The following is a 13,468-nucleotide window of genomic DNA, read 5'->3' on the forward strand; positions in this document are numbered from 1 at the left end:
GAGGAAAGTGAGAGAGGAGGAGAAGGAAGGGGGAAGCTTGCAGATTCGTTTTTGTTTACGACCGTCCTCCTGTATTGGTCCCATTTCCCCCCTTCCAACTTCTCGACATCTTCTCTCTCTTTTTTTTTCATCCCTCCGCAGTCAACTGGATTGCTTAACGATGTGTTCCGTCGGTGTTTTATTGCAATTTCAACGATAGATGGCGACACTCTCGATTCTCCGTTGGCGCTAGGGGAAGAGGGGAGAGGAAAGCAACACTCGTCGTTTCGATGGTGCTGCAATCGAGATTTGTTTACGGCTGTGCTATTGGTGTCGACGATAAATTCCGTTCGCTGCAGAATCGTGGCGGAGCTCTGCAAGGATTCCGACTCTCGCGGCAAAGAATGACCGTTTGAGCCCTAACTACTCGAACGGTGAACGTAATTACCCTGCCTGATGGAATTAGCCGTCTCTGCCGAGCATTTTCTTTGTTTCGGTGAATGGACACGCGATTCCTCCAGAACGCTCAGTTTTTATGAAGGGACGCAGTAAAATCGAATCGGGCTCTTGAGCCGTTCTTGATTCACCGGTTATATAGAATGAAATCGTCCTCGTTTTAGCGGCTTCGTAGGTGTTTTCATTGCAATGGCCGAACGTAAATGATTCCTTTATCCATACCTTCTGTTAACGACTCGTTCTTTTCAATTTACTCGGAGTTTGTCGGTTCATCGTCGAAACGATCTGCTTACGTTTCCACTGGAAGGAAAATTAAAAAAAAAAATAGTTTACGTATATTGCATGTTTGGAATACCATGCCGTTCAAAATTTGGTGATGCTAATTGAACGTCTTACTTAACACTTGATTTGTGAAATTATTATTAGTCTACGAAGCACCGGTCGTAGGTTAGAATCCTGGGCGAATCCTGGTGGTTTCACTTCTTGTTTAAAGCTTAGATATCCGTTTGTGCCGTCTTGCTCGTGTAGTATCATCAATTCGCTATTAATTCCCGTCGTCAAGTTGTAAGTGGCGTACATTGAACGCAGTGAGATGGGAATTTTTTTCCACTTCCTCAACCCGAAGAGGGTCAAATGACCACTTATGTTTTTGTCCTCATAGCACCCAAGTAACAGGATATCGATACAAAGCCTTTCCGAAGGCTGCTATGGGAGCCCCCTGACAGTGGTTTGGACTTTACCCCCCGGAACAGAATATTCTTAGCGCTCTCCTTTGTCTCTAAGTTTATTGGGCGGGTCGTCTCGGCCTGGCTTACCCAGCGTTGCAGCTTCTTCTCTCTTCGCGAGGAGACTTAGCGAATGTCATTATCTAGCTCATGATAATTAAATGAAGGCCAGTGTATGCGGAACCTCGAGGGGGATTACATAGGAACACCCAGGGTTGCCTCGTCTCGTCCTGTTATTCTCGGAATTGTTCGTGTTTCAAATAGTCTTTGTTCAGGATTTCCTCTTTTTTGCATTCGGCGCCTTGTTCTGTGCTGCCCTCTGCTGTGGAATGGTTCGCATTACGAAGCCAGGGGTTCTTGGTTCGAATCATGGGCAAACATGGATGTGTCTTGATTGTTCTATAATCCATTTTATCAATCATTAATACGATTATTCTTGAGAGACAGAAAAGCAAACTAAATTAGAAAGCTTCTCATACTCGTAAATTAAGTTTTTTCTGTTTTATTTTTCATTACATCATGTTATGTAGTTATTCATCATTCATCTTTCAGATGGTTATCACTCGCTTGGCCTAAATGCGGTATATGCGAGAGGTTACATTCCAAGGAATGGCATAAGAATTCACATGTACAATAATTGGATTTCTGTACTCTCCATGACTGAACCGATATGGATTTGTTAAGAAAAAGGATATTACTTGCCTTACAATTGGATTAAGGTTATTCTATAGATTGGTAATTGACACACATCTGACCTTCCAGTTAGAGTTCACTCTCCTCATTCACCACTGTCCAATAATCGTCCCTCCATCTTCCTTGCTCTATCCCGTGCACTCGCCCACTGTCCATTCTCTACCCTTCCAACTCTCATGCCACATACGCATCCCAAGTCAATAACCTAACCTTTGCCTGATTACTTATTCAGCATTCCTTTCTCTGCTATGTTAAGACTTGACACTTCTACCCAATGCCTTGGGTACGATACGCATTAATGTTTTGTTTTATTTAGGTTTCTTACTTGCACTATTAATTTTATTGAAAATTTACATCACACATAACAGATAAGAGTGACCTCCCCGTTGTTGTAGTGATATCACCTTGTAGTCAAGGGTTCCCGGGTTCAATCCATATATTCTTAATTGATGGATTGAATGTGCGTCAGATTCTTATTTGGTGCACAGGCAGCTGCATTTAAGGCATTTCCAAGTTGTCTGTGTGTGTAGTTTCAAATCTTGGGTAATGCTTGGATATCTCTTGGTGACTCTTTCCCCGTGTAGTTCGTAGTTTCATCACTTCAACATTCATTCCCCCGTTCAAGTTGAAAAATAGAGATATAAGAGGTATTTGGTGATTTTGGGGAGTGATTTTCTAGCAGAAAAAGTTTGGAAGAGATTAACATCCCTTATTATGGACAAAACTCTTCAAGCAAATTGATATACCGTTGACATCCTCCAAAATGTTCACTCCCCGCCATAACCGACAAAGTTCGTCCTGGGACATACCTCCATTTCGTACCGTGTCTCGCAAGGGAAGTTCTGGCTTGTTTCGAACTAACTTCCCAGTAATAGTGGGGGTGATGTGGAAGGGTTGCTGATGGGGAAATCGACTTCCGCTTCTCTCGTGAGAAAGATGCTGTGGTCTCTATATGTTGGTCCAGCGATACGAGACACGTGCTTCCACAGGGGTAGACTCACACGGATAGAGAGAGAGTGAGTGTGAGATGAGGGAAGGGGTAGAAGGAAAAATACCCCTTTCGCCAGTTCGAGCTTCCACGAGAATCCATCGAATATTAGTCTCATGTTCCTCGACTTTGCGGGTTGTTCAGTTAGCGGCCAACAACCAGAAGGTGATGTTACCGCATTGCAAGCTTTGTACAGCGAGAGCCCATTGTCAGTGCTCCATCGGTTAATTAAAGTGTTGGAACGGGGCGCCGAGGATGAAATGGCACGTTAACTGTTACCATTGTGTTCTGCGGCCGTTGAGAGACCGATGCAGGATCGTTAGTAAGCATAAGATTGCTAACCGCCTGCGTAACTATTGATTCCACCGGGCGGTAAAGCAGGGCTGAAGGGACCGGCACATCCACTGATGCAGTTCCCGGGCGCGTTGGGAAGTTTCGGCAGCGGCAGGCGGACCCGAAAGGTGGAATTTGCCACTGTAGAAACTGCAGTCGAAATCTCAAGGTTGACAGAGAAAGGAATCGCTTCTACAAAAAAAAATCAACGTCTGGAAAAGCAGAACTGCGAAGGAAAACAGATAAATCTTTGTCTTACGCCCTCGGACAGGGACAATCTTGGTTATGATTTGCGAACCTGAGGCGGCTTCACTCCCTTCATGGTACATATGAGGGAGAAAGAAAAAGTGATTAAGATAAATGAGAGAGAGAGAGAGTGAGATAAGTGAGAAAAGAGATAAAGGGATACCTACAATGTAGTGGACGAGAGATGGACAGACAGATAGATAGAGAGGTGGAAGGGGATATACATATTTTGAGCTTTGCTTTAAGTCCACCTTATGCCCACATAGGCTAATCGAACCAAACCTGCAATTTAAAGTGAGATCCGATGTGCCTCCAATGGGTATAACCTGGAATCCCTTGATTGCAAAGCGACGACAATACCATTACGTCATCGGGGAGGTAGGGAGATATAAACAGGTAGATGGTGGGGGAGGGGTGACGCAGTGAGAAAAATGATAGAAACCACGTAAAAAACATAAAATACTTCTTTTCAATATATCTGCCTGATCATATTACAATAAAAAAAAACAATGTTCGTGACCAATTTTCCCCCTCAAAAAATGAATAGATTTTCTTATGTCCTGAATTAATTTTTATGTTCAGATATATACGGTGTTCGGGGAAAAAGCACCTAAGTCAAAAAATGAAATTTTACAGCAGACATTTATGTTAATTCTTTTAGTAGGAAACATTACAGACATGATATAAATGTTGGATCCTCGCTGTCAAGAATCGTTACACGTGCCCAATAAAACAATTATACTTATAATATAATTCAGTGTGATTTGAATGAAAGCAACAAACGCAGTTTGTCACTTAAGTGCTTTTTTCCCGAACACCCTTGATATGCATGTATTCTTATTGAGAATGATTGTCAAGATTAAACTCTTGTATCTAAGAATGTTAATATCATACTTTTATACGTATTATTTTGTATCGCGCACACAAGTTATACAGAACAGCCAAGTAATGCATTTTCAAAATTAATTTTCCTTTGTTTTTCCGCAGGTGAGTGACATCTCTGACTTTTCCTACCCTTTTGCTGTGTCTGACGAGGTAAGCTCGCTCTCCTTATTAATTTTTCATTCTAACGTTAACTTTTTCAAATCAGAGTTACCAGTAGAAAGTAAGACTATTAATACTTATGCACAAAGGGTTGCCAACTGGCGATAAAAATATGTAGATGTTACTTTAACAGTTTCACACCTAATATTAATAATTTTCCCATGAACAGAATAAGAATACATGCATCAAATTGACTACAATAATTGAAGGGCTCGGGTGGAAAACATGGTAAGTGACATTTTTGGTAATTTTCGAGTTCATTAAGAAGAAAAGATTATTAGAAGCTATACTGTAGATACATTGTTTTCGTGTAGTGTTTACCAATTTCAGAAGACTTCACTGAGTCCAATGCAAATTGTATTGTAGGCAATTTCACTCGAAAATTTAAGGAAGGCACATTTTACTTTGTGACTCAAAAATGACCAAACTGTCACTTACCATGTTTTACACTCGAGCCCTTCAATTTATAAACTACTTATTTAGATCTGAGTGCATTACATCATTGGACACTGCACTTCTTTTCAAAAACATGACGTTCAAAAATGCTTAAAATGCAATTCATTCTAATTACCCACAATAAGTATTTTCTGTAACTACAATATTGTGGAATCCTTAATTAATGGTTAGTTATTTTTAATTCAGTGTACCCATGAGGTGTTGAACCTCTGAACTGACAGGTTTCACATTTGCGCAGTGAATACTTGGTCATGTTGCACGGTATGAAAAGATAACATGTGGAAAAGTGTTCTTCAGTGAAATGAATTACATATCCTTTTAAAACCACTGATTTGAACCGAATGCAGAAATGAAAACTTCATGAAGAATTAAAATTCAAAGGTGTCAGATGTGATAAAATCTTCGACTGTATACGCATCACAAACGAGGACCAGGCGCCACAGTCTAGTAGGCTAAACCTTCAGGAGTGCAGTTTGCAAGGCGTAACATGTGTGAACAGTGGATCAACTGGGGAACCTTCCACAAAGATCGTCTCCTCCACGCCCTACTAACTGGATCACTGTAGTACTTTTTTTCCATTAAGAATATTGAGCAATCAATGTACTCGAGGATCTTTGTGGCATAATCTAAACAAATCTACTTTTTGTTCGAAATTTGGGACGTCGGCATTGGTACTGAAAACTCAAAACACAGTTTGTAAGAGAAGAAACCTTATAGGTACTGCCAACCTTCAAATGCATGGGACCGGGTTCTGAGCTATTTCTGTACGTTGACAATCTTTTTTCCATTCGTTTTTACAGCGTGATTGGCCATACACTTGTTTGTGGAGTTGTGAATGTTGTTTATGCTTCCTGTAATGTCGCTCCTTTCAGCGTTCGCATTATTAACACGTTGCACACTATCCAACAGCCATTTGTTTTGAAAGAGGAGGGAGGTGAGAAGGTCAAGGGTGTGCAAATTACACTACCAGCCTCTTTCCTTGCTTTGATAATCTTCCAAGTCCTATGTATGAGTGTAATGTACAGAGGGCTAAAATAGCCAGTAAAGTCAGTTTTCATCTTGGTCTTTAATTGCCATTTTTTTTTAATGGTTAGTAAAGTCAATGTTTCGGCATGACTGCAAATTGTTATTTTTTCGTTACTGCATTTTTGGCAATACATGATTTCTACCGAATGTATGACTAATGTTGCTGAGGGAAATAACATTATTTTTTTCGAAAACTGTATTCAACACAAACAGCACTGTAATAATGGCACTAAAATTGACACTTTTGTCCGCTATCTGGAGGTCTGAAGAAATTATCTGCGACTCAGTTTGTGATTGCAAATAAAATATAATGCTATAGGAGTCAACGTGATACAACTCGTGGTAGAAGGTTTGCAGATATTGATAGAAAAAGAGTAAAATAATGCATGCAGAAGCAGTGCCGGAAACTGTGAAGTGGAGTTGTTCCTGAACTTCTTTTTGTTCCAAAATTCAAAGTGAAATAAAGACACGTTTCACTTCACAGTATCTTTATAACTCTTCTCACAATTAATATCTTTAAGAGGGATATTTTTACATACAGTGTTTTTGTAGAAAATACCTACCAAATGTTGCTTGGGAATGCAACGTCTCCTTTGAATGTTGCTTGGGAATGTAACGTCTCCTTTGAATGTTGCTTGGGAATGTAACGTCTCCTTTGAATGTTGCTTGGGAATGCAACGTCTACTTCGAAAGTTGCTTGGGAATGCAACGTCTATTTCGAATGTTGCTTGAGAATGCAACATCTTCTTCGAATGTTGCTTGCGAGTGCAACATCTTCGAATGTTGCTTGAGAATGCAACATCTTCTTCGAATGTTGCTTGAGAATGCAACATCTTCTTCGAATGTTGCTTGAGAATGCAACATCTTCTTCGAATGTTGCTTTAGAATGCAAGCAAGATCTACTTTTAATGTTGCTTGAGAATGCAAGCAAGATCTACTTTTAATGTTGCTTGAGAATGCAAGCAAGATCTACTTTTAATGTTGCTTGAGAATGCAAGCAAGATCTACTTTTAATGTTCCTTGAGAATGCAAGCAAGATCTACTTTTAATGTTGCTTGAGAATGCAAGCAAGATCTACTTTTAATGTTGCTTGAGAATGCAAGCAAGATCTACTTTTAATGTTCCTTGAGAATGCAAGCAAGATCTACTTTTAATGTTGCTTGAGAATGCAAGCAAGATCTACTTTTAATGTTGCTTGAGAATGCAAGCAAGATCTACTTTTAATGTTGCTTGAGAATGCAAGCAACATCTACTTCTAATGTTGCTTGAGAATGCAAGCAAGACTACTTTTAATGTTGCCTATGAGTGCAACTTCTACTTCGAATGTCGCTTGAGAATGCAACATCTATCTACGTTTGCGACGTGTGTAATTTCGACGCCAGTGACAATCTAATCAATCACCACTGCCGCCGACTAGGTTCCAGTGCTTAACCTTCAGATACAATTATGTTAAATGCACTACGGTTCTAGGCAGGCGCTATTTTGCAGTCTTTCCCCGAGTAGATTTTTAAAAAAGAAACGTTCTCACGTTGAAGTGTGACGCCATTTGTTACGTGATCCAGGACCGTGGGCCACCTCCCAGGCGAGGACACGATACTCGCATTAAATAGGATCGATGAACCTATTGGTTACGTCACCGTGCTCTGAAGCGCCGAATTTCTCTTCGTCGTCTCCATATGCTACCGGCCGGTAATATATCGGCACGTACGTATATGCAGTTCGAGTGTGTAGATCAGCGTTCATATTTTTCTCTCTTGCTCCCCCTCCCCCCACCCCCCGTAAGGTATGACGCCCGAGAATGCAATTAGGAACTAACGACAGGGCGTTTCGCGACAACCTGTGAAAAACCTCAATTTAAAGGAGAAGTAAGGACGGGTTTGGTAAATTACTTTTGGAGACATGATCCTGCATGTTGAATTACATGGTTTAAAGGCAGAGCATTTGTACGACTAATACCTATAAAGAAGCTTCACACTGATGAAAATTCCAAAATAATCCTTCATTCTGTCCCTACAGCCCAGTAGTGGTCAGTAAAAACCCTATACTCTGTCCCAGGAATATGTGTGCACATAACTGTAGAGAAGGGGAGATAGCGAGTGGACGGAGCACGTTGCTGCAAACGGCTTGTAGCTGCAGTCGCGTTGCCCTCTCCATGCAAGCTACCTCCCCGATAGCGCAGTGGAATCATCGTAGCCTTATAATCAAGGGGTCACGGGTTCGGTACCCGGTGGAGGCCCGTAGTGGTTCGGATCCCACTTTAAACTGTAGATTCAGTCCCGATTAGCCTTATAGTGCATACAGTGGACCTAAAACACCAACTCTCCATGCAATCCTTTTCTATCGGCCGTTCATTGGTCCCCTTCCTTTGGGAAGGCTGCCATTGACGCAATCATCACTAAATAACACTACAATATGCAAGTCTATAGTTACCTTAAATATTATCGACATTGCGAAAATATAACGGTCTTTTTCCAAGATCTAAAGTATTTTTGCTTCCGATTCCTCTTGAAAGAGAGAGTTCTGATTGTACCAGAAATGGTATTATGGTTCAAAACTTTCAAAAGTTACGATGCTCGATCCTTAATGGTTTTAAATAGCAAGTCATGAACTAACGTATCAGAAACATAAAACGAATTTGTAAATTTTTCTCCAACCTGCAACTTTCTCATTCTAATGTACGCAAAATTGCAGAATTAGTGGTGCATTATAAGTTATGCTTCTCTTTGTCTCTCTCTTTCTTGATGGTGTATTCCTCCTTCCCTCTCTATCAAAATATAGTTAGAACAACATTAATTAGGGGAAAGGAACATAGAGTATTGGGCGGTAGGCAATTGATCACTAAAGAAGAAATTGTCGAATAAAAAATATAACAAGAAAAGTGAAAGTAGACGTTCTGAAAGACTACAGGTACTAAAACAGAATAGACATTACATAACTTAGTTTTGCACTAAAAGAGAGTAAATGGTCACTAAAAGAACTTAAGTGGTTATTAAAAGAATGGATATGGGCACTGGAAGTGAAGTACTCGACACTAGAAATAGACTCATTCAAAATTTGCGTTGAAAAAAAAGGAGAAAATTGGCACATAAGTGAATAAATATACATTAAAATAGAGGAAATCGGCACATAAGTGAATAAATATGCACCAAGAGAGGAAATCGACATTCATGGAACAATTTTTGGCTAATACATCTGCAATAGGCATTAAAATAGAGCATATAATCAACAAGGAATCCGATATTGTTAAGAAATTGTCTGACGAAAAAATCATCTAAGGTTCTAAATATTATTTTTTTAAAAAAATGCATAAAAAATTAAAGAGCTCTTAAATAGATAAAATCAAATCAAATTGACCTCAGCTGAAGTCGTACTATATACGCCAATCCTCTGCATTTTTTAAAATTGTAATATTCCGATATCGGGTAGTGAAATTTTGAAGTCGGTTTGTGCTATGCGCTATCGTATTTGTGAAAATATATTTTCTTTCACGAGAAATTAGGATTATTTTCTTCTAGAATATGGAAATTATTGTAGAAACAAACACACAAATGTACCGCCGAAATAAAAATAATATGACCCTTTGTCCATCTTTCTCGGAACAAAAATTAGCTTTGACTCCTACTGTTCCCTTCATTCTTCCCTCGGGAATTGCAAGATTAAGGAATTGTTAAAGGAAGAGTCATTTGTGATGATCGAAATTTCAGCCTTGTATATTTCTGAAACGATGACAGTTTGGCGTGACCTTCCTTATTGCACTGAGGAAGCATGTCGAATCCATGGTGACGCAGTCTATCCGGAAACTTGCCTCCTTTTTTTGTAAGTCTTCAGAAATCCCTTTCAATATTTCAACGTCCCTTGTATCTTCGCCAGACCATGATAAATGTAATTGATTTCCTCTAGGTCTTATCATGAAACGCTAGCAGCAAGGAAAAGAATTCACATGAAGAACATACACACTCATATCGGTGGAATGGATCTTGGTTACCCAGCTGCAGGACTTCAACGTCTTTTAGAAGAAAAATAAATGAATGGCGGTGTTTTACTGCTTTAGTAAATTCTGAAAAATTCCATATTTATAAGTAAATTAAAAGTATAGTGTAATTCATAAACGAACATAATCATGATATAATCTGAAATTCAGTGAGAATGACTTCAGCAAAGTTATATACGCGTACATGTGTATATGCATATACAGTGTACTTTTTACCAGCAGGTTCTACCATATCTTTTTGTCAGAATGAATGTTGGAAATTGCCTGTATTTTTACAGGAAATGTGCTCAGTAATGTCAGAAATTGACCGGAAAGGTGATATATGAATTTTCTTTGAATATAGCCATGGTTATATTTTAACAATGTTTTTTGCGTGTGTGCCTTCTAGATGTTTAAAGAGGAAACCAGTCTGTTGGTATGACATGACACGGTACACTACTGTGGATTCATTGTAAGACTTTAGTATTGCATCCACTTAACAATGGATGGACATCCTCTCTTTCACCAAATAAATACAATTGATGCACGCAGTCTTCTTTCTCTTTTGACGTCATGCGTCGGGTTCTTTCGTCCAATTCTTGTACCCCTCTTCAATCAAAGACAAGTTTTCGGATTTCCGATAATGTTTTCCCCTTTCTTTCCAACAATTCTCTCCACACACGCTTCCCAATGTATACGTGATCGACCTCTGCTCCCAGGCCTCGGGTATAGGACCTACCTGCTCAATTCTACATGTAGTAACATGTCCACACCATCGCAATGTCTTCGTCTAAATGGCACCTGTTAATGGTTTTTGATACGGCTGATCTCTCATATTGGTCTTCTGCCTTTCCTATTTCTTGTTGCAGGATCCATATCTCAACAGTCTGGAACCTCTTGTTCTGTTTGGTACCAGGGTAAAACTCTTTTTTACAACGAGTAGTGTTGTAGTACAGATTGCCTTATACATTTGGTCAGTTAATTTCCTTTTGCCAATGATTATATGGGTATGCTGGTAGTATATTTGGTTGTCCTTATGATTCCTGTTTATACAGTGCGTACATTTTAAAATTGACTCAGAGCACAAATATGAGAAATGTTACAATATAGTGATCTGCGCATTTAGTACCTTACAACAAATGTTTGTTTGTGTATATTGTTGTACCTTGTTGTTAAATTCTTGCATACTTATACTCCCCTCCCTCCCTCCCTTCTCTTCTTCCCCTTCCTTTTCCCTATCGGATTGCGTGTTTGTTTGAGGTTTTTTTTTTGGGCGACAGGGTTATTTCACAAGGACTAAGGCCCGCCAGATCTCCTGATCTCTCAAGTCCGGACTATTTCCTATGGTCTTTTTAAAGAGCTGAAGCATCACATCACTGTTGCCATTCAGAATATCACCGCAAAAGTACTCCATAAGGTTGCTAGGAATATGACAAACCGTCCGGACATGTGTATCCTGCAAGAAGGACGCCATTTCTAACATTTGTTGTAAGGTACTAAATGCGCAGATCACTATATTGTAACATTTCTCATATTCGAGCTCGGGGCCGGTTGTAAAATGTACGCACTGTATAAAAGAGGTCAACATGTAGGATCATTGCGCATGCGTGGACGTGGTAGAGTTAGGGTGGGCTAATGTGTAACGGTATTGAAAGGTCCATCTACCGTGCGGACGTGACATTGTCAGTGTATTATGGGGCGTAAAACCAAAATATTTGTGCAGATGATTTTGGATGGAAGTCAAGTGGTTACCAGCAGTGCAGTTCTAGTAGAAGCTCATGAACCAGAAACCGACCAAATTCAAGTAGAAAGTCATCAAAAGGTACAACTGTTGACAGCTTAATCCCGGAATGCCACTGCTCTAGATGAAAGTGTATGTACACTCCTGTTCAGATAAAGTGCACATACTTCAATTGTGAACCTTAAAAAGTGTGCAACTTACACGAACGTTACTTTCGAATATATACTAGATGTATGCTATGTTTTGAAAGAAACTAAATTACCTACCAAATATTGTAACATCATAAATGATACATTCCTATGGCGTATTTTGTAACTGAGGAAGTATTAATGCATTTTTAAAAATAATGCACACGCATGTACTTGTTGGAAAGGAGTAACATGCTTATCGTGGAAGGCATCGAAATTATGACGAGATGCATACTTGCAAGATGGTCTGTGTAATGAGTGGGCGTGTAAAGATATTAATGCATTTGTTTCTTATCTCTTACATTGGAGTGGCGTCAACTTTACTTTCTGACAGCTCTGTCTGACTCAAACAAAAACCCTTTAATATCCCCAAGTCAACTCTTAGATCCGAACAAGCTTCAGTAATAATATTCGCCTTTGACTCACTGGTGTTAAAGGGATGAATATCAATAGATGCATACGTATCATTAAGTTTATGCCCTAGATCAAAACAGCATCCCTAAGAAGCAGCATCAATAATTTCTCCTTCATGCCGTAGAAGATAAAGAAGGAGATTTCCCGTGAACCTTTGGAGGCATTGAAATTTCGTCCCGAAACCTGGCAAGTAGTGTCACTCAAACCCTTTGTTATCGCCCAAGTCCCGAAGTGTATTTCCCCACCGTACCGAATATTAGAGAAACGATATTTCACATTTCCTTTTGTTATTGGTATTCAAAGTGTGTTCGTTATTCTCGGCGAAACTCAAGTCAGAGTTTGAAGTATAATTCGAGCGTTTAAAATTCGAAGACGAAATGCCTTTCTTTTTCTTTTAGCCACCCTCCCCCCTAGTACCACGGCCTCGTTCTCCTTTTCCACCCCCCTTTTTCCTTTTCTTAAATACGTCACGAGAAACAGTTGAAATTCGCCTGAACCGAGACGAAATATTAAGACTTCGAGAGAAAAAAAAAACCACCTTAAGCTGAATAACGATGAGCTGCTCGAAAATCACGCAAGAGAAAAAGTTTTCTCTTCCTTCTTCCCGTTTCTTAATGATATTCTCCTTAGTCTTTCCCCTCATCCCCCCCTTTCCACCTCCCGTTCTCTGTCAATCTCTGCCTTTCCGTGAGATGATCAAGATTTTTCCGCAGTGCCTGCCTCATGCTAGTCGTAAAAAAAATTCTAGCATTTGGCATAAATCTTGTAAAGGGAAAAATATATTTCTCATGCGACGTCATTCGAGAGAAAACTTTCAGCACGACAAGTATTGACCTCATACGGATTTTGATTTTTTTTTCCCCCATGCAGTTTGAACCATTGTGTGGCTTGAAATTTATATCAGACTTTTCCAAAGTTTTCATACTGGCATTTTTGCTAAAGGTGAAGTCCAGTTGAAATTTATTAAGTGTTGGCAACGCTTAAGCTTTGTAAATAATTCCAGAGGTACTTAATTCTATGGCACAACGACTGTTACTGGTCATCTCTACCTTTTTTATTATCTAGTTTATTTTACTTCGCGTTTTGTGCCTCTTGGCTAATTTGCGAAGACGAGTGATGAAATGATGAATGGACATTCACAAACAACCAAGCCCGAGCGGGATTCGAACCCGGGACCCTTGGCCTCGCAGCGCGATGTGCTAACCACTC

The 13,468-nt window shown here is 39.7% G+C and overlaps 1 protein-coding gene across 16 annotated transcripts in view; it reads left to right on the plus strand.

Annotated features, from left to right (window-relative positions):
- Window positions 1-13,468, plus strand: part of Rbp6 (RNA-binding protein 6) — a 1,060,856-nt gene that overhangs the window by 463,496 nt on the left and 583,892 nt on the right. For 11 of the 16 annotated variants that reach the window (XM_083128271.1, XM_083128266.1, XM_083128274.1 and 8 more), the window contains exon 6: window positions 4,408-4,455. The exons of the other annotated variants lie outside the window; for them this stretch is intronic. In XM_083128271.1, the coding sequence (XP_082984397.1) occupies window positions 4,408-4,455 (48 nt within the window). The remainder of the gene's footprint in view (window positions 1-4,407; window positions 4,456-13,468) is intronic. 16 annotated transcript variants of the gene reach the window in all.

This window comes from Lepisma saccharinum, chromosome 9 (assembly GCF_977018435.1).
Source record: "Lepisma saccharinum chromosome 9, izLepSacc3.1, whole genome shotgun sequence".
In the NCBI taxonomy this organism is placed as follows: domain Eukaryota; kingdom Metazoa; phylum Arthropoda; class Insecta; order Zygentoma; family Lepismatidae; genus Lepisma; species Lepisma saccharinum.